Source organism: Desmodus rotundus, chromosome 12 (assembly GCF_022682495.2).
Source record: "Desmodus rotundus isolate HL8 chromosome 12, HLdesRot8A.1, whole genome shotgun sequence".
NCBI classification, from domain to species: domain Eukaryota; kingdom Metazoa; phylum Chordata; class Mammalia; order Chiroptera; family Phyllostomidae; genus Desmodus; species Desmodus rotundus.
In genome coordinates this window covers 100457180-100478729 of record NC_071398.1, presented here as the reverse complement: position 1 = coordinate 100478729, position 21550 = coordinate 100457180, and the positions used below count along the sequence as shown (strand labels likewise).

The 21550-nt window shown below is 54.6% G+C and overlaps 1 protein-coding gene across 2 annotated transcripts in view; it reads left to right on the top strand.

Annotated features, from left to right (window-relative positions):
* The first annotated feature begins 478 nt into the window (after positions 1–478).
* PBX1 (PBX homeobox 1) overlaps positions 479–21550 on the top strand; it is a 216099-nt gene continuing 195027 nt past the window's right edge. For both annotated transcript variants that reach the window (XM_053914521.1, XM_053914519.1), the window contains exons 1-2: positions 479–1261; positions 4424–4497. In XM_053914521.1, coding sequence (XP_053770496.1) covers positions 1071–1261; positions 4424–4497 — 265 coding nt within the window. In that variant the 5' untranslated portion in view covers positions 479–1070. The remainder of the gene's footprint in view (positions 1262–4423; positions 4498–21550) is intronic.

Below are 21550 nucleotides of genomic sequence, written 5' to 3'. Positions count from 1 at the left end.
GCTGGGGGCCCCCACGCCCGGTGTTCTCGCGTGTTAATGTGACCCGCTCGCGTGGAAGTGCAGTCACGTCTTCCCAGGGACAGCACCTGCGAGCGGCGGGCAGGAACCCCGGGCGCTGACTGCCGAGCCGAGACCAGGGTCCCCGGCACCTTTAAGGGCCGGCGCCCGGGACTTAGCTCAGCCTTCTTCCCAGCCCACCTCTGAACCCTGATTGACAGGGCGCCGGGGAGGAGGAGCCCAAGGAGGCGCGGGAGGAGGTGCAGGCAGGAAAGCAGGGGAGGAGGGGCCGTCTTCCCTCCGGTGGCCAATCGCGGAGGGGGGCGTGACCCGCCTTCTCTCGGAGGACCAATCAACGGAGGGGGCGTGGCCCGGCCTCTCCTCCTTCCCCCGCCGTCCTCCGCCCCCCTCCTCCACCCCTCCCCCTCCCGGCGCCCCCCCCCCCGCCCTCCTCCTCGGCTGTGGTTTTGTGTGTGCGCTGGTGGAGTCCGGAGCCCGAGCTAAACAAAAGCAGGAGCCGGCGGGGCTGCCGGAGTTTGCGGAGCCGGAGGAGGAGCGAGCCGCGCTGCGCCCGCCGGGCGGGGGGCTGGGGCTCGGGCTCGCCCACCCCTCGGCGGCCGCTCGGCCCGGTGGGGGCGGGGGAAAGTTTGCCTCGCCAGCCCCCAGCCTGGCGCCGCTTTCTCCCGACCCGAGCCTGTTTGCAAAGGGATTAAGCCGCCGATCAGCGCGCCGGAGCCCGTTCCTGCCGCGCGAGGGGCCGGACCGCGCGCCCGGGCCCCGCTCCGGTCCCCTCCGTCCGGGGCGCAGGGGCCCGTCCTCCTCGCTTTTCGGGAGTCGACACCCCCCGCCCCGGCGGCCCGCCCCGCGCCCCCCCACGCCCCCTCCCCCGCCCGCGCCCCTGCCTCCTCCGCCCTGCCGCCGGGAGCGCGGCAGAGGGATTTTTTTCTTCGGCGCTTCTTCGCCCGCCCTGTTTATCCTGCCGAGGACCCGGAGACCGCCGGCCGGCTCGGAGCCCGCAGCTGCCCGGGGCCGCGCGCACGAGCCGGGGCCGGGCCGGGCGGCGCGGCGCGGCCATGGACGAGCAGCCCAGGCTGATGCACGCCCACGCGGGGGTCGGCATGGCCGGGCACCCCGGCCTGTCCCAGCACTTGCAGGACGGCGCGGCGGGCGCCGAGGGGGAGGGCGGCAGGAAGCAGGACATCGGGGACATCCTGCAGCAGATCATGACCATCACGGACCAGAGTTTGGACGAGGCGCAGGCCAGGTGAGCGGCCGCCGTTTCTCCCCCGTCTGGGGCGTTCTCGCTTCGCTCCCTCTCGCCGGGGGAGACAATGGGGAGCGGAGCCGCACGGCGCTTTCTTTTCAAATGTTGTCTCGTTCCCCGCTCGGCCGCGCAACTCCTCGGCGGAGCCGTGCGGGGGAAGGCGCGCGGCGGCCGCCGGCGGGGTCGCCCGGCCCGGCGGCCGTGCGGGGCGGGCGCAGGCGTGGGGGCCGCGGAGGCACGCGCCCGCGCCCACGCACACGCCCAGCTCGGCTCGCGGAGCGGCCCGGCGGCCGCACTTTCGGCGGCGTTGAAAAGTGTCTCCGAGCCGCGCTGGCAAGTTGTCGGCGGAGTCTGTGCCTTCTCCGCGAGGGGCCCGAGGCCCGAGGAATTAAACGTCCCGACTGCACTTCGTGTGCAGGGTTAGCGGGCGCCCTGCCTGCGTCGGAGACTCGGTTCTCTCCCCTGATTTTTCTTTCCTCCAAAACCAATTTTTATCTCTTCTCCTTCCCACCCCCTTAAAAAAAAAAAAAGCAGGGTAATTCTTTGTGAATGCTAGTTGTCAACTCTGCAGAAAATACTTTATGCCCATTTAATTCTTTTTCCAAAAAAAAGCCGATGGAAAGATAGAAAAGGTAATTTTGCTTATAGACAGATTTGTTAGTTTCAAGAGGCTGTGACATTTCGTTTAACTTTATTGTCTCAATTCGAGTCTGTGTACTGCCCTTCCATGGCACTGGACGTGTGGTCCTTTAAAAAGGGGTGGGGGACAAAAAAGCAAGCATGCTTTCTCCCCCATGCCGCTTTCAGGACCACTTGGAATGCAACGCGACAGAAATGAAGGCACATGTGAATTTTATATATTCCAATCCTGAGGACTTGACGATCATAAGGGAAACATAATAAATAAGCCGTGTGGCTTCTCGACTTAACCCACCGCCAGGGCTATAGTTCTCCACTCCAGGATTTTACAGTAAATTCCCTTTCAGAATAAAACACAGACTCATTGGTGAGCTACTAACATCTTGCCCAAGGCCCATCTCGGGAGGAAGAATTTTTAGTGTCCCGACCACGTTCGTGTTTGCAGTTACCCAGCTTTGTTAAGTCTCAGCAGGTTAACGCACCCTCACACACGCAATTCCTACACCTCGAACGACTAGGTTATATGGAAAAGGCATCGTTATATGTACTTTTGTCTTAGCGAAGTTGGAATTTGAGTTGAGAAATGAGAAGAAACAGCTAAAAACATGGATGTTATGACTTCCACTCTTATTTCAGTTGCTAGCCCATGCAACATGCAAACTCAGAAGTGCTGAGGTTATGGGGCTTTGAAAACTTGGAGATGTTCAAAGGCTGGACCTAGTCTACATTTTTTTAAATAGGGGAAAGTTTTCCCAAATTAATCAGTGTTCTTTTAGAATTTTATTTTCTGAAGAAATGCTAATAGGTAAGTGGAAGCGTTCCCACGGGCATTTCTTTTTCATTCGGAACCGATTTCTCCATTCCATTGTTCCAGGAAGATAAACTCAGACATACCAGTAAGTTGCCTTAATAGTGAGTTTGTGAAATGGAAGGGACCGGGAAGACCGGACATCCTCCACTGTTGTGATGTTGAGTCCCGCTGCTTTTTGTAGAACTGAGGACACTCGTGGCTTGGCGGGTTCCCCCTTTTACTGGCCTCCGTGCGGAGACATCAGATACAACTGGGGCTCAGGGGATTTCTGCTGTCTCTCTAACCCCACTGAGGTGCTGTGAAAATGCAATATTTCAGTAAAGCTGTGCGGGCTTGCTTTTGTTTTTCTGTTTTCTTTCTTTACCTTTTTTTGGGGGGGGGGGCTATGTATAGAATACAATTAATGAAAACTATTTTAAAAGGCCCTCCAGAGAGACCTTTGATACATTAAAGTCTTTCCCACCCTTTTTTTATCCCTCAGAACTAAGTGGCCACTAGGCTTGTTCTTTGGTTTCACAATGTAACTCCACTCTGCAAATGCTGGGTCTGGTTTTCCTTTCCCAGTGGCACCTTTGTAGGATATATTTATTATTTACAAAGTAAACCGTGAGTATTTTAGATACAATGTATGTATTTGTCTGAAGGTCTTAAGCTGGTGCCGCCTCTGCTGTGGAGGATACAGGGCATGCCCTGGTTTCTGTTCTTCAGGACGGGTGTCTATTTTTTTTTTTTTTAACTTGCAAAGGGATTAAAAAAGAACTGCATGCGTGTTCAGTGCCAGGGGCTTTCATTTATCTTTACACATTGATTTTAGTTAGCACACAGAATTCCCTTAACTGAGAGCTGATACGATCAGCATTTTGTTTCCAAAACAGTATCTTTCTGCTAAGTGCTTCCACAGTCAAATGAAGAGAAAGGTATTGTTTTGTTCTTCACGTGCATTGTGAATGCAAAGCGCACAAGAACCAGGTAAATCACTAATCTAAGAGGCAGAATTGTATTTATTTTTCCCCCAATGGGTGCAAGGTCCTAATTGTAAATAATTGAATTTCAACACCTGCAAATAAGCGTTGTGTGCACAGGAGGCATAATGTGAACACAGAGAAATGAATTTACTCCCCATATGGGTATGTCTGCCCCCTGGCAATGCATTTCCATACTCTTTAACTCGAGAACTGAAATTTTATAAATTGCCAGTTCTGCTCAGAAGACCTTTCGAGCATCTTGTGTTTATGAGAATACGGCAGAATCTGCGGAATGAATTCGAGCACATGGACGGATTAAATTTGAAAACACACGCAGACCGAGAGGCAGGGCCGCTCCTAGGCTGTGGGGGCGACATAGATTTTCTGAAACTGTTAACCCATGCGTTGGCTTTGCGCTTTCATTGCCCAGGACAGCATTATTGGTTTAAGAATTCCACTTTGATTAAACTACTTAAAAAAACCCCAAAACCCCGGCTCTGCCTAAATGGGCATAATTTAGGTTAGTTTAGTTCTGTAGTTAAATCCCTGCTCTCCCTGCTAATTAACGCGATTTCTTTTTCTGTGGTGGGGCTCTATATATTAAGTCATAAAACCATTGAAGCATGCCACGGAGTTATGCTTGGGGTATATAATCTTGGCTGAATGCTCAGTTCTTCCCCACTTTGCACCATCAGCAGCTCGGCCCTGGCGGCCCACCTAAGCTGTGCTGTTGCTCCTTTCTTGCAGAAAACACGCTTTGAACTGCCACAGAATGAAGCCGGCCTTGTTCAATGTGCTGTGTGAGATCAAAGAAAAAACAGGTAGGACCGAGACTCTGACATTTCAGCCTTTTCTTTGGCCGATTGACTCACTTAACCAGCAATCAGGAACCCATTATTTAAATATTAAAATTGCAGAATGGAAGTACTCTCAAGATTCACCGTGGGCTCCAGTAGGGCGTCCCGGTCCCTGCTTCCTGCAGGAGGGGCGCCAAGTTTCTCGGACAGTCGTTATGAGGCCTGCTGCTTCATTTCCTTCACTCTGTTCCCAGCGTCTCAGACCCTGGGGTGGCCCTAGAGGTTCTGAAGGGAAGTTTGTAGAGCCATGTGCCTTTGGGGGGAAAATGTGAAAGTAAAAGTCCGTTTCCTGAAGGAATACATCTTGGCCCATATTTCAAACACTCATTTTGGGGGAGTTGTGTGAAGTTCCCTTCCTTTTCTTCTCACCGTCACACGAAGCAGCAGCACCCAGAGACTGTCACAGGGCCTTCGGAGTGGGCGGCCTCTGCAGCAGCAGGCTCGGCCGGGGGAGGGCCCACGGCCTCGGAGCAGGGCCGTGGCTGGGCTGGGCGCACAGAACACCGTGAGATGACTCCTGCTGGTGTGCTGTACTTTCCAGGCCTCCGAGCGCTGGCCGACACTCTCCGACACGTCCCGGGGGGCATTTAAACCCTAAAGCCACGATTGAAAAGCAGTCGTCAGTCGGTGTTCTTAGAGCGCAGACGCTCTGGAAAGAGCACTCAGCAACGTCCTCTCGTTTGTTTGTTTCCATCCTTAATTTCCCGAAGTGAGTGATTCTCTGCAGAGGCAGAGTAGAGGGGCCGATGGGAGAGCTGGGCAGAAAGAGCAGGATCAGGGGCTGGTTACGTAAAGGTGAGCGGCCGCTGGCCTCCGACGTGCTGGCTGGCTCTCAGCTGCGTGAAGTACCTGACAGCCGAGTTATTTATTTATTTTCTACAACAAGGAGTGTAACAGTCAATAATTCATATCTAAACCGTATAAGCAAGGGCACGACATGGATGAAAGTGACAATAAATATGATTGCGTGCCTGGTTGATATACACTGATAGTTACTCATAAAGGGGGGTGGGGGGCAGGCACACAGGGTGGCTTTCTATCCGAGAGTGCTCTGGGTTTCTCTTTTAAAAAATAAATAGTTTCAAGATGTGACCGTTTGATGGACTACGTAATTACTTGGGGCTTGAATTGTATGAAAAATTAGCAAGCAGCTCCTTTGTTGAGTGTTCTCAGCCTGCACGGAGCGCCCTAGACAAAGCACCTGAGCGGCGGCGCCCCGGCCGTCAGGTTGCGCGGCCACCCGACCTCCCTCCCGGCAGAGCTGCTCGCCGCGCGGTTCTGGCGGCCAGGCACCTCTGAAGACATGCAGGGGTCGTGCATACCAATGTCCAGGGCTCTTTCAGTTTGTCATACTTTGTAGTTTTTCTGTTGGCTTACAGCCGGAGACCTAGGTGCATACACACATTTTTTCTGCTCTTTTTCCTTCCTTCTCATTTTCTGTCGTCGTCGTCTTTTTTAAAAATCTTGATGCTTTTTTTTACTGTAAATATTTGGTTTGGTGAAATTTGTGTCTAATCTAGTGTGTGTTTTGCTGCTGGTCTTGACTTACAAAATGTGGAGTGAAGATGTAAAAGCATGTTTGATAATCCAGGCTGAAGAGACTCTGTTTTTGAGGACAGTTCATCAGGTTTTTATTGAAAGGAAGCCCATCCGGGCACTGAACTGTATGTTGTGGCCAAAGTGTTTAATTCCAGGCTTCTAATTAAAACCTGCTGAGGCCGTCGGTTGAGTGGGTGGGTCTGAACACAGACCTGGTTCCCGTACGGGCCAGGGAGCTTGTTCCTTATTCCTATTAGCCAAGCTCTTGTGGTAGGAGGCAGCCGTGTCGGTCACAATGATACTCCAAAGGTGTAATTTATTGTTGGCATATATATATTTTGTTTTTTAAAAAATTTCCTGTCATTTAATGACATTCATATTTGAAGATTTTTAAAAATGTAAATCAACTGTTTGTGTGTTGCCTCTAGAAGAATGTATTTTAACAAATACCTTGTCCAGTGCTGTAAATTGAAAACGATCAGCATCACCGCCCCGTGTTAGGGGAAATGCACGTGCGCACACACGGAGTTTTGGACTGAGAGGGGGCCTCCATGGGTGGAAGTTAAAAAATAAATAAATAAGAAAGAAAGAAGGAAAGAAAGAAAGAAAGAAGGAAAAAAGGAGAAAAAAGGCCTCCCTTCCTCTGTTGTGTGTTGGGAGGACTGGGGGCAGCAGAAACCTGTCCTGGAAGGCGGCGTGTCTGTGGGACAGGTGCAGCCCGGGCACTGCCTTGACGCCAGGGCGCAGCCATCTCACCCCAGGCCCCGCCTGCACGTCCTCGCGCGCTGGATGGGTCACAGGCGCAGGCTGTAGACTTGCAGGAGTTTCAGTCCAGAGCTAGTGGAGAGTCACATACGTGCCGTCCTTGTGCCGCTTCTTTTGAGCCCCCTTGCATTTCATGAGGATTTCTGAGCTGCTGTCTCAGGCGTCTTGGGCGTTTTCGGCTTAGGGTAGGCTTTGTTGGTTTGTCTTCTCACTCAAGGTTCACGAGGTTCTCCAGGTTCATGACCTGGCTCACCTGCACAGGTGGGCCTCAGAGGAGCCCGGGTATTGCGTTCATTTGCTGCTTTTGCTCTTTTGCTTTTGTTAATGACTTTAGTTGGGAAACTCAGTGAAGATTCTTACTAACCTTCGGGAAGTTTAAAGAAACACAGGCACACACAACACCCAAAGTAGGCAGCAGCAGCTACATTACAGTTGATTGATAGGTATTTAAGTCAGAAATTACTGTGGGGATATTACCAAAAAATGTGTCTTCTTGCTTCAGGGTGTGGGTAAGTTTTTATTTTGATGCCTTTCTGCTTTTTAAATAAATGCTAAGAGGAAAGAATGCCTGCGGAGTGCTCGGCAGACAGATCTCCAGCGACAGCAGGAAGATCCTATCTAGATCCCCGGAGACGTGCATTTCCAAAGTGGCTCTTATCTGTGCTCCTCCTGGGACAGGGAGGTCTGATGCAGAGTTTTGGACCATTTGCTGTTGCGTTTCCTTTGGTTTCAGGAACCGCTCCCTGCGTTCTGACGCTTCCCCTATGTGTGCGCGCGCGCGCGCGCGCGCCTGTGGCGGGGCGCCGGGGTGGACGGGTGGACGAGGAGAGAGAAGTCCAGTATCACATTTCATACAAAGACCTTGATTATTTTAAAAAACACTTCTTGATTTTTCTTTTTAAATTCTGTGTCAGAAATCATTCAGGGTTAAATATTAGGCAAACAAAAATATCGTGTGCCATTGGCGCAGGAGGGAGTTTGCAGGTAGCAGGGAAGAGCGGAGCTGTGGAGAGCAGTTTTTCGTTTGGGAGCACGATGGCTCTGTGTGGCACTTTTCAGCTACTTTCCTACACTGACGTGAAAGCAAATTACTGAAAGAGGTTAAACATTAGTGTTTGCTTCCTTAACACTCTTGTTCTCTGTCCTTTTTTTCAGTGTTCAGTTAGCACCCGTATCAGAGGCCCGTATTTTTACAAGCCCACTACTGCACTTGGCCGGGACACCTCCCTTTCACCCTCACCTGCCACTGCTTTTCAGTGTGGCAAGGACTTAGGGGATGTCTGCCCCTCTGCCTCCAGCCTTAGAGAACCACTTGTGTGTGTGTGCACACGGGCACGCACGTGTGTGTGTGTTCTGTGTGGGTGGGGCCCTGGGAGGAAGCGTGCGTCTCAGGGAAAGGGCTCTGGTGGTTTGAGGCCGTGAGCACAGAGCAAGCGGGAAGTAACTTAGACAGTTGCGCTGCCTCTCGTCAGATGCTTTATGGAGGAGAGATGGCTGAAGTGGCTTTTCACAGAAGTTTGTTTGGAGCAGAATTCGAGTGCGTGCTCGTGTGTGCATCGCCCCCCCCCCCCCCCCCCCCGGGTCTGAGAGAGACAGAAGAGGAGAAAATCCAGGGCAGGGAGCTTCTTGCCAGCTTCACTGGACACTGCATTCGAGGCACAGCCATGTGTTAGGTAGAAGTAACGTGAGCAGGCCATAGACTCTTTATCATAATGTGGACGTAAACCATGGCGCTCATCGTGAGAAGTGTCCCTTCTCTCCGTCACTTTGGTGTAATCTGTTTTCCATCAAGTTCTGGTATCTGAGAGGTGGGGAGGCGGGTGTGCAGAGGGCGTGGGTCAGACCTACCCGAGCAGGACTTTTGGGAATCGGGTGTCCGGTCCTCTAACAAAAGGATTGCCTGTGAAGGCTGGAGATGGGAGACCCAGGGCTCTGGGAGAGAAGTGGTCAGAGGGGAGGCTTGCGCCCTGGGAAGTGTGGGTGTTGGGGCTGGAAGAGGAATGGGTGGGCTCTCAGCGGGTGGGCTGCTGGGGGTGGGGGCACGGTGCTGTGTGTGCACCTCACCGCCGGTGCCAGGCCTCTCACACAGGGTGGCCCCAGCGCCCTCCTGACACGTGAATTTCTGGTTGCCGTTGTTGGCAGATACAGAGGACACCTCAAATGAGCAAACACACGGAAACTTAGCTGTTGAAACTACAGGACCCGGCAGAAGTAATGCCATTGAGTGTGGCTGGTTGGGGACGTGGACGTCTCACACAAGATGGACAGCAATTTGAACATGTCACCTAAAATGCCACATGATATGCCTGAGTGTGATACTATGTCACAGAATTACATACTTACAATTTTGTAATAAAAGGTTTTTATGTAATAAAAAGGGGGTGTTACTTGTGCCAGACCCTGTATTTACATAGGAAGGCATTTTCATTTTCACTGAAAGCCTGACCCTGGCTGCTCCTGAGAGGCCATCTGCGTGCCTGCTTTGGGGACGCTCAGCCTTAACATTGGGTCCAAAGCTCTTGTGCGTGGACACTGTTATGTTTTCAACTGGGGGAAGCAAGTCTAAATATAGCTTCGTCCCTTTTCCTTTCCATGAATTTTTTGTTAGTCACAGCCACCTGATGAGGCGGTGTCCCAGGCCCGGCCCCCAGAGGCAGCTGTAACTCATCTGCACGTGGCCCTGCAGCACCCCGTCCACGGTTTAGCCCGGGTCGCAGGAGGAGCCACGTATTGCCGGCTCCACCCCGGGGTGTGCGTTGTGAGGAATGCACTGATTGATAAATAAAATAAGTGGCAGATTAATGAGTTGTTTGCAAAGTGCTTTGCACTCTCTGGGCTATATAAATAAAAGATGCTGTAGGTTCTATAATCAATTATCTCAGGGCTCGTATCCGACTCCATCTCCTAGGATGGCATTGTGTTAACTCTTTCAGGGCAGAGGCACATCTGCTGGTCTAGCATCGAGTCCCTGGTGCTCCGTGGGCGCTTGTGAGGAGATTCCAGGGGAACTCTGCCCTGGCTGCACCTTGAAGGTGCGGTTTCTCAGAAGGCGGCAGAGGGATTTCCAGAAGAGAAAGTGCCGGTATAGACTGTCGTGAGCTTGTGGTAGCTCTCTCCCTCTCTGGCAGAATAAGGTCAGGAGCGGCTTCCTGGGTGTCCGCCCAGCTCGGGCAGCTCTGCTCGGCCTCCCCATCACTGGTGGGTCAGGATCGCTACGGGTGGAAAATTTGTCCTTTTTGGTTTAGGTGACAGTTTCAACTCCATCTTCTACTGACATGTTTGTCATCAAGCGGGGACTGGGATGGGCGTGTCACACCTGTACTAGATTTAGACCTACCTCTAGTTACAAGATGACCGGCAAATTGTTCCTGTAATTTTAGCCGTGGTTAAGGGCTTGGTCTCTGAAGCCAGACCACCTGGCCTTGTATCGCTGATCTACTTTGAGCTGTGTGACCTTATTCAAGTTGCTAACCCTCTCTGCTGCGTTTTCCTAGTCTGTAAAATGGTGATAATGTATCTATCTTAGAGGCTTGTTAGGATGCAATGAGGTAATACATGTAAATTACAGCGCCTGGCACAGAGGAAATAGTCAATAACTGTTAGCTTTTATTATTTCTGGCCCCGCTTCCTTGTATGAAAGAGAGAGGCTCGCACCAGATGGTCCCTGAAGACCAAGCCAACGCCAAGACTCTGTGATTCTACGCTGAAAAGGGACCAAAACTGCTGAATTTGAGATTTGCTTTCCTTTGTTTCTCTTGCCATTCTCTTAGAGTGAGAAGTAGCTATCTCTGGCCAAAAGGCTGGGACTAGGTTGGAAGGAGAGAGGGGAAAGTGGGCAAGAGCAAAGACAGAGGTGTTTAATCATCCACAGGCTGGGCAGCAGCCCCTGAAAAGCCCTAGAATTCAGTACGTCAGAGATGGCATTTTCTTAGCATCGGCAACGGCGGCGGTCTCACATCACCACGGTTAGAAATGCTTTCCCTCTGGAGACACGGAGGCTCCTCTAGGCCACTGACAGATCCCAGAGCAGGAAGACTGAGGTAGGGCAGCTGGACCCTGACTGCCGTCTTAGTTTAAGGAAAATGTTTTTGTCATGACGACAGCCTTGAGACAGAGTGGTTTATTATTGTGTCTTACAGTTTTCTTGAGATGTATTTCACAAACCATGGGATTCACCCATTTGGAGCATGTGGGTCAGTGGTTTTAGTAGAGTCACACAGCTGCGCAGTTGTCACCCCCTCAGACCCAGAACCAGCGGCGGTCAGTGGCATCTCTCTGCCTTGCCACCTGTGACCACTAGTCTGTGTCTGCGGCTCCTGCTCCGGACGTGTCCATGGGAATGGAGCCAGACCGCGTGTTCTGTTACTGCTTCACATAGCTGGTGTTTTCAAGGTTCAGCCGTGCCGTGGCATGTATCAGTGCTCAGTCCTTTTGATGACTGAGTAATATTCCACCGCGTGGCTGGACCACATTTTGTTTACCCGTTAGTGAGTTGATGGGCATTTCAGTGGTTTTCCTGGGTCGGTGTGGCTGTGGACACTCGCGCACTTGTTCTGCGTGGACATGTCTTTATCTCTCTGGACCCACACCAAGGATGGAACTGCTGCTCTGGGCTGGCTCTGCTCAGCATTTGCAGACCTGCCAGGCTGTTCTCCAGGGTGGCTGTGGCAGTTGTGTTCCCAGGCCACGTTGTAGATGGCACTCGGCTGTGTCATGCCTGCATGCTCACGCTCCACTGCGCCTCCTCGTCTTCCTTGAGCAGCACCTCGTCTATGGAGAAAAGCACCCCGATGCGTTTATGTGATTGGGTGTGGGTACGGTCAGGGTTATGTGAAACTGCTCTCCGAGCTCTTTGCATTTTCAAAGGGAAGAAGAGTGAGTCGAAGGAATGAGTCTCTGCGGGATTTCAGGTGCCCCGTTGCTCAGAGGACGCCTTGGAGACACAGGTAGGACAGTTAGCATGGCCTTTGGGGAGAGCCAGCATGGATTAATTCCCTAGTGTGTTGGGGGACATGAGCAAGTCACCGGACTTCAGGAAGCTGCGGTCTCCTCCTCTGGACAGGAGGGGTAGGGGCGCTGCGTAGGGCTGCTGGGGGGCTGAACGGACGAGGACACGCAGCATGCAGCTCATCGGCTTGGCTCAGTAAGTGGCCATGATGGTTCGTTTTCTGAAACCACGGTGGGAAGCGGGCACCCCTCACATTTGTGCAGCTCTGCTCACCCAGGCTGCGCTGCCTCTGGCTCTGCCTGGGGCCGGAGGCGCACTGACCGCTCTGGGGGCTGTTTTAGGTGCTGAAGGGTCATTGGCACGGGAGGAGCAAGTCCGGGCCTCCCCCTCCCTCAGCCCTAGAGTCCTTGCGAGAGATCCCGTGGGAGTGGACACTTGTAATTTGAAATTCAGCGTTTCAGATTTTCCAGTAGTTCACTTAAAGGAAAAAGAGACAGCTGAAATTAATTTTAATAATAGATTTTATTTAAATCCAAATGTACCTAAAATATTTCAGCGTGTGATCAACGTAAACATAAATGAGATGATTTACTCTTCGTTATTTGTTATCCTAGGGGTCTGAAGTCCACGTGTCGTTTGTCTTCCAGAGCCCGGGAGCTGCGTGGGGCGGGTCTGTGTGTGCCACCGGCTCGGCCATGGGCCGGGTGGGGTGGGGCGCAGGCAGCATAAGTCTTCGTTTTTTCTTTTTTTGGCATAGTTTTTCCAGTACAGAAGACACATGGTGGTTTCCTCCCCAGACGTGATCTGGTAGTTCTGTGGCAGTTGAAATTGGTTCCTCATGGATAGCATGTTCCAGAAAGCGCATCCAAGGCTCTCCCCCTGGGGGGAGTGTTTCAGTGCTAGGCACTGCAGCAGTGGTTCCTTTCTCTCCTCCTTTCTCCTTTCTTTCCCTAACTCCTTGCTTTATGCTTTTTTCACTTACGCCTAACAACCTCTGAACAGTTCCCTAGGATGGCACAAGTGGGCACTGACTGCGGACGGAACCGGCCCAGGGCCCCTGCTGTGACTTGGGTGTGCTGGGCCCCTGGTCAGGGGTCCTGAGGCCAGCGCCCACGGCTTCCAAATTCACATGTTATTTTGAGAATGCCATTTAACCTCTGGGTCTCTGGTTTCCATGCTTATAGAATGGCAGCTCTAAAGAGCCCCCAGTGTATCCCCACTTTTGAGGGCTGTGAGCCCCATGTGATATCTGCCAGGCCCGGGCCTTGTAGGGCAGAAAACAGGCAGAGTATTCATGAGAAAAAGGGCCTTTTCCTTGCGAGCCCGTGACTCCCTGTCTCTCCTGGACAGTCATGTGACATGTGTTATGGCGCTGTCCTGGCCACCTCTGTCTGCCAAGCCGGGCTGGAGAAGGCGGACTGGCAGGGCAGCAGATCGGTGTTTTCTGTTAACATTCAGCATCACCTCTCATGGCCAGGGGGAGCCCGGCCCCGGGCTAGTCCATGCTGCTGACTCAGTTTCTTCTGTATGGTCCGGGACTGGGTGGTCCCAGACTGGAACCCTCGCTGAGAAAACACCGAGGTGTGAGGGTGCAGGATTGGAAATGCAGTAGATGCTCCGCAGGTTCACGTGGTGCAGCCAGGAGGTCAGGGAGCTGGGGCTTGGTTTCCAACTCGGAATTGAGTTCGCTTGCTCACCGCTTGCCCCTGCTGAAGCTCTAAAATAACGTGCTTCTCACCGTCCTGTCAGTGGGGCTTCCAGATACAGCAAGGACGTTCAGAGGGAAGTTCACCTTTCCTTAAGAAAGTGTGGTCCGGTGCGTGAGAGGAGTCGTGCTCCAAGTCAGGGCTGGACCTTCCTGCGGGGCAAGGATTGGGACTGGTGGTCTTGGCTGGTGGGGCTGAGCATCAGGCAGTCTCCTAACGGCCTTAGATGATGTGACACCAGATGTCTGCACGTTGAGAGAATCTTCCCTCCAGTTACGTCACTAACTGAATGGAAAGTTTGTCCTCGTCTTCTGTCCCCAACAGAGAAAGGCTCTCTGAGGCCCCAAAGATGCACAGGCCAGCACTTAGTCTGCAGGGCCCTCCCTCCTGGGATGTGCGGGTGGAGAGGCAGCTTTGAGTGAGCTCATGTCCACAAGCAAAATCAAAGTGGCCCGGCCCTCCTTTAGGTGGCCTCCTTCCCGGGGTGCCTGTGACCCTAGTCCTCTGGGTCGAGGGAAGCCTGGTGGGAGCCCGGGGGGCTGTGTGTGTGAGCATGGAGTATGGAGGCCCAGGAGTGACCATATGGTGGGAGGGGTAAGTTACAGCAGCTTTGTCCCGAGGCCAAGAAGGGGGAAAGGACAGAAACAGCAAAAAGGAAACTGGAGGTGTGAGAGCTCAGATCAGGCAGAACAGGAAACTAGGCGTCACTGGGAGGACTCCAGGGACACCTGAGACAATCTGGGGGACCTGGGAAGATGTGGGGGGCCCCCAGCCCGGGTAAGACCAGAGGCTGCTTTGGGGCTCAGGTGCCGACTCCACCAGCTGGGCCTGGGGGTTGGTGGGGTCCTGCTGGAGACCAGCATAGTCGGCCTCGCAGGGGGAGTCTAGGGAGGCCCCACACTGCGCTGGTGTCCTGAGTGCTGGCCTGGTGCATGAAGATTGGGGTGCCAGGAAGTGGTGCGACCAGAGCCCCCAGGCCCTGAGCTTCTCCCTGGAGGCCCAGTGTCATGCGTCCTTGACCTTCCATTGGCTCCCCACTGGTTCCATTCAGGATGGTAGGAGAGGACCCGCCCCAGGGAGATGCCTCAGGGACTCACTCCCTCCATGGGGCCCCTCAGCAGGCCCCTCACAGGCCAGGGGAGCCTGCCCAGGTCCGAGCTGCCTCGGTGTGCAGAGTGCTGGGCCAGTGGGTGGGGTGGTCACAGGAGTGAAGGTCCGGAGGGGCGTGCACTCACATGTGCTTTTGTGAGTTCTTTCCTGTCTGATCCGTGCTGTTTCTCACTTCAGTGATGGCTCTAGCTCCTGCGTGTGGAATATACTGGGGGGGGGGGGTTCAGATGCCAGCATCCGAGGTTCCTGCAGACTCTGTGCGTCCTCTCCACCCTGCAGGTCTTGTGGGGGGGCGGGGGGGGGGCTGGTTTCCTGCTCCAGGGAAATTTTTAACCCAAAGAACCTGGTGTGCTTCAAACAGCCTGAGGCCTTCATTTTCCATGAGCCTGGCCTGATTTCTTCAACACGTGAGGAAGGTCCAAGCCGCAGACAGCCCTGCTGGCTTGTACTGTGCTGGTCTCGCCCCAGAGCAAGGCCTCTGGTGGCCTGGTTTCTGCATGAGTCCTTGGAGACTGGAGAGTATACTTGGGTCGTCTGCTCCCCCAGCCTGCCCCCCCCCCCCCCCCGCTCCACCCCCCACCCCTCCCACACAGTTGTCAGTTGTCCCTCCCCCGCTGCACCACTGCACCTGCTGGAGCCAGGCAGGAAGGGGCTGTCTTCGCGTCTGAGCCGCGTCACTTCGTTTTCCTTTAGAAAGAGCCACCAGGAAAGATGGTCTTGATGTGTCGTTACTGTCCTTACACCGAGCCTGGTGCCTTCCCGACACTGCGCAGCTGCAGCCTCACAGGGCAAGTGCAGGCCCGACGGCAGACCCTCTAGACGCCTCCCACCGAGTGAGCATGGGAGCTGGAGCTGGGAAGATGGAATGAGCCCCTCGTTACTCCTAAAACCTGTGAATGAGCCCTCTCTCTGTTTCCACCGGCCCAGCCTCTGCTTGCTTGGACAGGACGGGGTTCTCCTCCCTGTGACTCTGGGGCAGGGGAGGGAGGCTCCTTCTGTACGTTGAGTGAGTTCCTTGTGACATCAGACAGTTACTGATGGCGATAGTGGGACCGGCCGTGGTAACAGAAAGAATGGAGGGAACTGCTTCTCTCCGCTCCGCTCCTACCTCGACTCCTTGCTGTCCAGGGATTCAGTGTGGTGCCCACATCGGAGAGCCTCACACCAAGGAAAGACGTGGCCGCCCCTCCGCTCTGTGCAGGCTTGCGCAGCCGAGAATGGGCTCTATCTTCTCCCTACCTCCATGGCGCCTGGATGGCGCCTTTCCTAAGTGGGGGCTCCGGACCGTGCGTTTCACACACCATCTGCTCTGGAGGTGTTGGCCCTGTTCCTCGGGTTGGATAAGTGGAGAGTTAAAAATGAACTCCTGCCCCGTTGGCTTTTGTTTTTCCAACACCAGGTAGACCTCATTTCAGACCGTCGGGAGGGCATGGCGGCATTTCGTCCCATTCATGGCTGTAGTGCATATTGACAGACCATGTCTGTGTGAGGCGTTAGGGGAGAGGGGGAGCAGTCCCAGTGTGCAAGTCGTGAGCTTACCTGCGAGGCACTTGCAGCCCAGTTAGTGCCTGAGTCACGGTCATTCTCCTTGTGTACCAGACAGCACAAACTGTGCTGCCCAGGGCCAGGAGTGTGCTGGGAAGGTGGTGCGGAGGAAAGGTCACTGACTCGGGGTGACAGGTGTGGATGCCTGCGCTCGGCAGCCGGAGGAAGGCCGTGTCTGAGGTCTCGTACACTTGGCCCCCCGCCCTTCCCTGAACCTGTGACCGCGGCTCCCTTTCCTGTCTGCCTTCCTCCTTCACTCTCTGTGCACTTCTTCCCCTCCACAGGGGCTTCCACAGCCCCCCAAGTGGTAATTGCCCAACTTGTGAGCTGAGAGCACTTGGCATTTTCCTGCAATGGCTGGAACTTACCACCTGCTGAGTTGGCATGCAGTGACACTTACTCACCTGGGCAGCATAAGCTCCGCTGCCCTTGCCCAGGGGCCACTGAGAGCAAGTGGCCCTCGCCTCTGCTCCAGCAACGCTTTCCGGATGCACGGGGTGCACGCACGCGGTCACACACCTCACACACACATTCTTCCGGTGCGCGTGTGCACGTTGGCGGTCTGCACCTTGTGTGTCAGCCACAGGTCTCCTGTTACCCACATCCAGTTTGCACGTGTAGCTTCATTGTTCACACTGGCACCCTACTCATCCCGCAGCCTCCGCCTTCCTCCTCTCTCTCCTGCAGCGAGACGGTGCCCTGCTGCTCCTGCAGGCCTCGCGCCATCGGGTCTCAGTCTCCTTTGGCACCGAGACCCCGTGTAGCTTTCTCATCGGGGTCTACTCGGCCGCCTGCCCTGCTGGCAAGGAAGTAGCTGCTGTCCCTTTGTATCAAACTGGCCGAGGAGCGGGTTCAGCCCAGTCACTGGGGCAGGCTGGCCCTGAAGGTGTCTCTGGCTCTTGGAACATGGTCTTCCCTGGCAGTCAGCTGAGGATGGTGGCCTGCGGTGTGGAGGGCTGAGCTGTCACCTTATACTCTTGTTTACCGTGTCCTAGTCACTGGCAAGGAGGAGTGCTCCAGGACCAGGAGGGGAGGGGTGGGGTCACCTTGGGCGGCAGCTGAAGAGGAAGTGTCAGCAAGAGCAGGCTCCTCTCTCCCTCCCTCCCTCCGTGGGAGCAGGGGTTCTGTGCACAGGTCCCTCGGTGGGTGGCACCGGGCACCGACTGAGTACAGAGCTGCTGTCCCTACACGGGCTCCATCATGAGGACACTGGGACTCCGTGAGTTTCGTGATGGCCCCTGAGGTCACGCAGCTAACAAGAGGTGGAGTGTGGTGGGTTTTACTCAGGAAGTTCCACTAAATGTAGACTTTCCTACAAAAATGTTTATTCCCTCTAAGTGACAGCCCTTCAAATTTTCTTCCAAGAAAATTCTGTGGACTCCTACTCAGCCGTCCAAAAACAAGTCATTTTCTCCCCCCGTTTCTGATCACAGACCTCGTCACCCCTGGGCTGTGGCTGGCCGCACACCACTAGGAAAGGGCGATGCACCCCCAGGGGCTCGCTTCCTGATTTTCATTAGCCTCTGCCCTCTGCCGGTGTCTTTCAGGCAGTGAGCATGACTTGTTTGGGTGGGTGGCCCAACGAGACTGCCCCTCATGGATGTGTGTGAGTGTACCTGTTTGTGTGCACACGTGTGTGTTCATGTGTGCACGCGTGTGCGTGCACACCACCTTTCCTGGTTCCCTCTTGAAAGCCTGGGGTCTTGCAGGAACGGGAAGCAGGGCACAGTGTCTTCATGTCACCTGCAGGACAGTGTCACCTGCCTGTCCTGGTCATGCAGTTTCTCTGTCCCCTTGGTGTGTGGCCATGCTCCCAGCCCAGGCGCTCAGACAGTTCTCTGGGGTGCAGAGGGGGCTGCGTGAGAGGCCCAAAACCTCCTGTCTCCAATTGCAGGGCCCCTTTTGTTAGGATGACCCGTGGAGCAGCGCCCAGTTTTTGCTAAGTGGGTGTGCTCCATGTAAGGAGGGGCATCTGCTCTTGAGGAGTGGGGTTGGGCCAGAGAGCTGTTCGTTAAAGGACCTGGGTGGCAGTGATGTCCAGGAGACATGACCCGTGCCGGCCTGTTGTTGCCATGTCACCCCAGGTGTTGGAAGGGACAGCAAGGTCTCCTGTGTTTAAATGCATCACTTGGAAAACTGTGTAACACCAGGAAGACCTGAAGAAAGACAACGTTATGAAAGAAATACAATTCTCCTACTCTGGCTTGGTACCCATTTTCAGCGTCCCCGTGTTTGTATTTTCTTTCCCGTCATCTTCCTGTGGCCGTGTGAGTTTTCCTTTCTGGGGGGTGATTACACCAGGGATGAAATTCTCTTCTGTTTATCAGCAGTACCTGTGACGTATCTGATTGACTTATTTATGGCTCATCTCATGCCAAAGCGGAACTCAAATGGCTTACCAAAATCTACAAGCCACACAGAGAGATTTACTGGGTAAATGGGGGGAGCAGGGGAGAAAGTTTGGGTGGAGAGATAAAAGGCCAGGGAATGCCAGTGTGCGGCTCTGAATGCTCATGGCCTTCTTGGGGCGCCCTCCCCGTCTTCTCGCTAGTCTGGGGTCTTGGTCAGTCCAGATCCTGCAGAGGCTGGCTGCAGCCTAGTAGCAAAAGCAAAAGGGGAAACAGGGTTCGTCTTAGATTTCCAAGCATTTAGAATTGAAAACAAATCAGCTGCTTCAGGGAAGCAGATGGTTTTCTTGTTCTAGGCTTGTGCTGACTTTCTCCCGTCATCTGGCTGAGAAGATGCCAAGTGACACGCTAGTGTCCTCAGCGACAGCTGAGGGACCGGGAGGAACCACAGGGTGCGTTTCCCCACCGCCCAGCGTACAGCCTCCCCATGCACTCCCGGCTCCACTGTAACTGCTGGTTTGTGTTCCGATCCCGCATTAGACTGAGTTTCTGGAAGACACAGGTCAGCGTTTATATGTCCCACACACAGTAGATACTCGGTGAACATTTTGAAAATTGAAACACTGTTTTCCCTGTTTACCTGAAAAAGGAGGAAAATCTATTTATTAACCTTTATTGAGTACTTGCTAGTAAAAAAAAAAATCAATAAAAAGTCATCCATCTGTCCCCTCCCCCGCCGCCCCCCGAACTCATGGTCTCCTGAGAATAAATACGGCTGAGCGTTGGACTCAGACCTGGTACGGCTGCCTGATGTGTGCACGTTTTGTCTTCTGTGAAATGCGGCCTCACAGCCTGTAACACACTCTCCATGCAGCGAGCTTCCCCGTGCAGGGCTGAGTGCTTTCACCAGGCGGGAAGGGAAGGGACAGTGGCAATGGTCTCACAGGTTTTCTTTTTGGTCCTGTTTTCTCCTAACAAGCCCAGCCTGCTTGTGCCCGGGTCACTGGGTTGGGGCGGGGGGCTTGGGACTCGTTTAGTGTTTTCCTGACTCCCCCTGGCAGCCCTGCGACGAGAGTCTGTGGTTCCAGCACCTTCCTTGATCCATCCCCAGAGGCCTCTCCCCGCCTGTAGAGCCTGCGCTGTCCTCTGTCCCACTCCCAGAAGTTAGGCCAGCTCCATTTACACCTGCTGACCCTTTGCCCAGTGTCCCTCCTGCAGGGCCCACTGAGATGCTGGGAAAGGGCTCCCTGATCAAATAATGATGATAGTCACCACAAATGAAGCAAGAAGTTGAAAGTGGGGTGGTGGTTTTTTCATGGTGAAAGAGGTGGTAGGCCCTGAGGCAGGGAAAATGGTGAAGAGGAGGCTCCCTGGGCAGCTTCCCACCTCTCTGTACTGCAGTGTGAGTCCCCAGTGTGAGCAACCCACTCCGTGTGAGCCCCTCACCCTGTGTGAGCCCTTCAGTGTGAGCACTTGTAGCTTCTCTCTCCTTGGGGCGGGGTGGGGGGAAGACTGCCACCCCCAGCCTGTCAGTGCTCTCCCCCCTCAGGAAAGACCCAAGGCTGGAGTCCCTGCTGCTCAGGCTGGGCTGGCACTTCCAGGGCCGCTCCCTGGGGGGTCCCTCCCCAGTGCCAGCTGGGCCAATGAGGAGGAGCAGCTCAGTTCCCTACACAGATCCTGTTAGCACCATCCCCGCAGGCCCTGCACTTGCGTGGGTGGCTTTGCTACAGAGCCCTCTCTCGGGAGCGGGCGTGGGGAGGGCCTAGCCCAGGACCCCTCTGCAGCCTAGAAGAGGGTGCTGGTGCTGGCGGCCGTGTGTTTGAGTGAAGGCCTTAGGAAGCTTTCCTTGGCCTGGTGGGGATGCCAGGGACCAGCGCCTTCGCTGCCTCCTCCCTGCACTGGCCCCCAGGGTTTCCCCCAGGGAGACGAGTCCTCGGGGTCAGCTGTCTCTGGGCTGTGTTGTGCCCCGAGGAGACACACTGGCTTCCACAGTGGTTCCACTCTAGGGTAACGGTGGTCTTTCAAGAGCTGCAGCTTGGGGTTGGGGACAAGTCACACAGGCCAAGTGGCCAGCCACACACACACACACGCACACACAGGGGGAAGAAGGTCTCAGGGCTGTGTGCTCAGCGAGGTGTGCGCGTGCAGACGAGCTCGCAGACGTGGGTCGGCCTCGCTTTGGGCTTGCAGACAGCCGTCAGTTTGAACTGTCTTCCCTTCCCTGGCGCCTTTTCCTTTCCCTTGTCTTTCTGCAAGTCTACTGTGGCTTTATTAGGAATTCCCTTTGCTTTAGGGAAAAAAACAGAGAGAGACCGGCTGGAGGGGGAGAGACACAACTGGGTCCTGGCGGGAGGCCCGCAGGGAGGGCCAGCAGCCTCCATGGAGCGGCCTGCTGTCTTCTTGGACACCCCCGCCCCCACCCTGCCTTCTCCTTTCTAAGGGGGCTGTTTCTACCCTCCTTACCCCTTCTTTCCCCTCCCGTTGTTTAAAGAGAAGCTCGCTCGCTCTTTTTTTTTTCCTGGGTCTGGAGCCAGAGAGCAGTGATTTCTCCTTGCCGGCCTCTCCTCTCCGCCCCAGCCCCCTCCCGGATGAAGAGTTCATCCAGAGTTCGCATCCAGACTCCGAACAAAGTGGTGCAGACCTTTTCCTGACTCCTCACCCTTTGTCCCCATCACTCAGTGACAGACAGGAATCAAATGCTGAGGGCCCAGCCTGGAGAGGGGCCATGGGGGAGGGTGGGATGGAGCAGAGTTCCCAGTAACTAGCTGGGTCCTGAGAAACCCACCGAGGGGAGGGGAGGGGAGAGGGGGACAGGGAAGAGGAGGGGGAAGAGGAGGGGGGAAGGGGAGGGAGGGAGGAGGAGGGTGCGGGCCCAGAAAGGGCTCCTGTCCACCCCCCACCCTGCACACGGAGGTTTCCCAAGTTGTTTGCAGGGCCTGGGCTGGCAGCCACGGAGAGGGACACGGAGAGGCTCTCTGTGTGCTTTTTCCTGAAGCGCGTGCCCCGCCGCGAGCAGGCCGTTGTTGGACATTAAGGGCTCACCTTTGGAGGTGGAT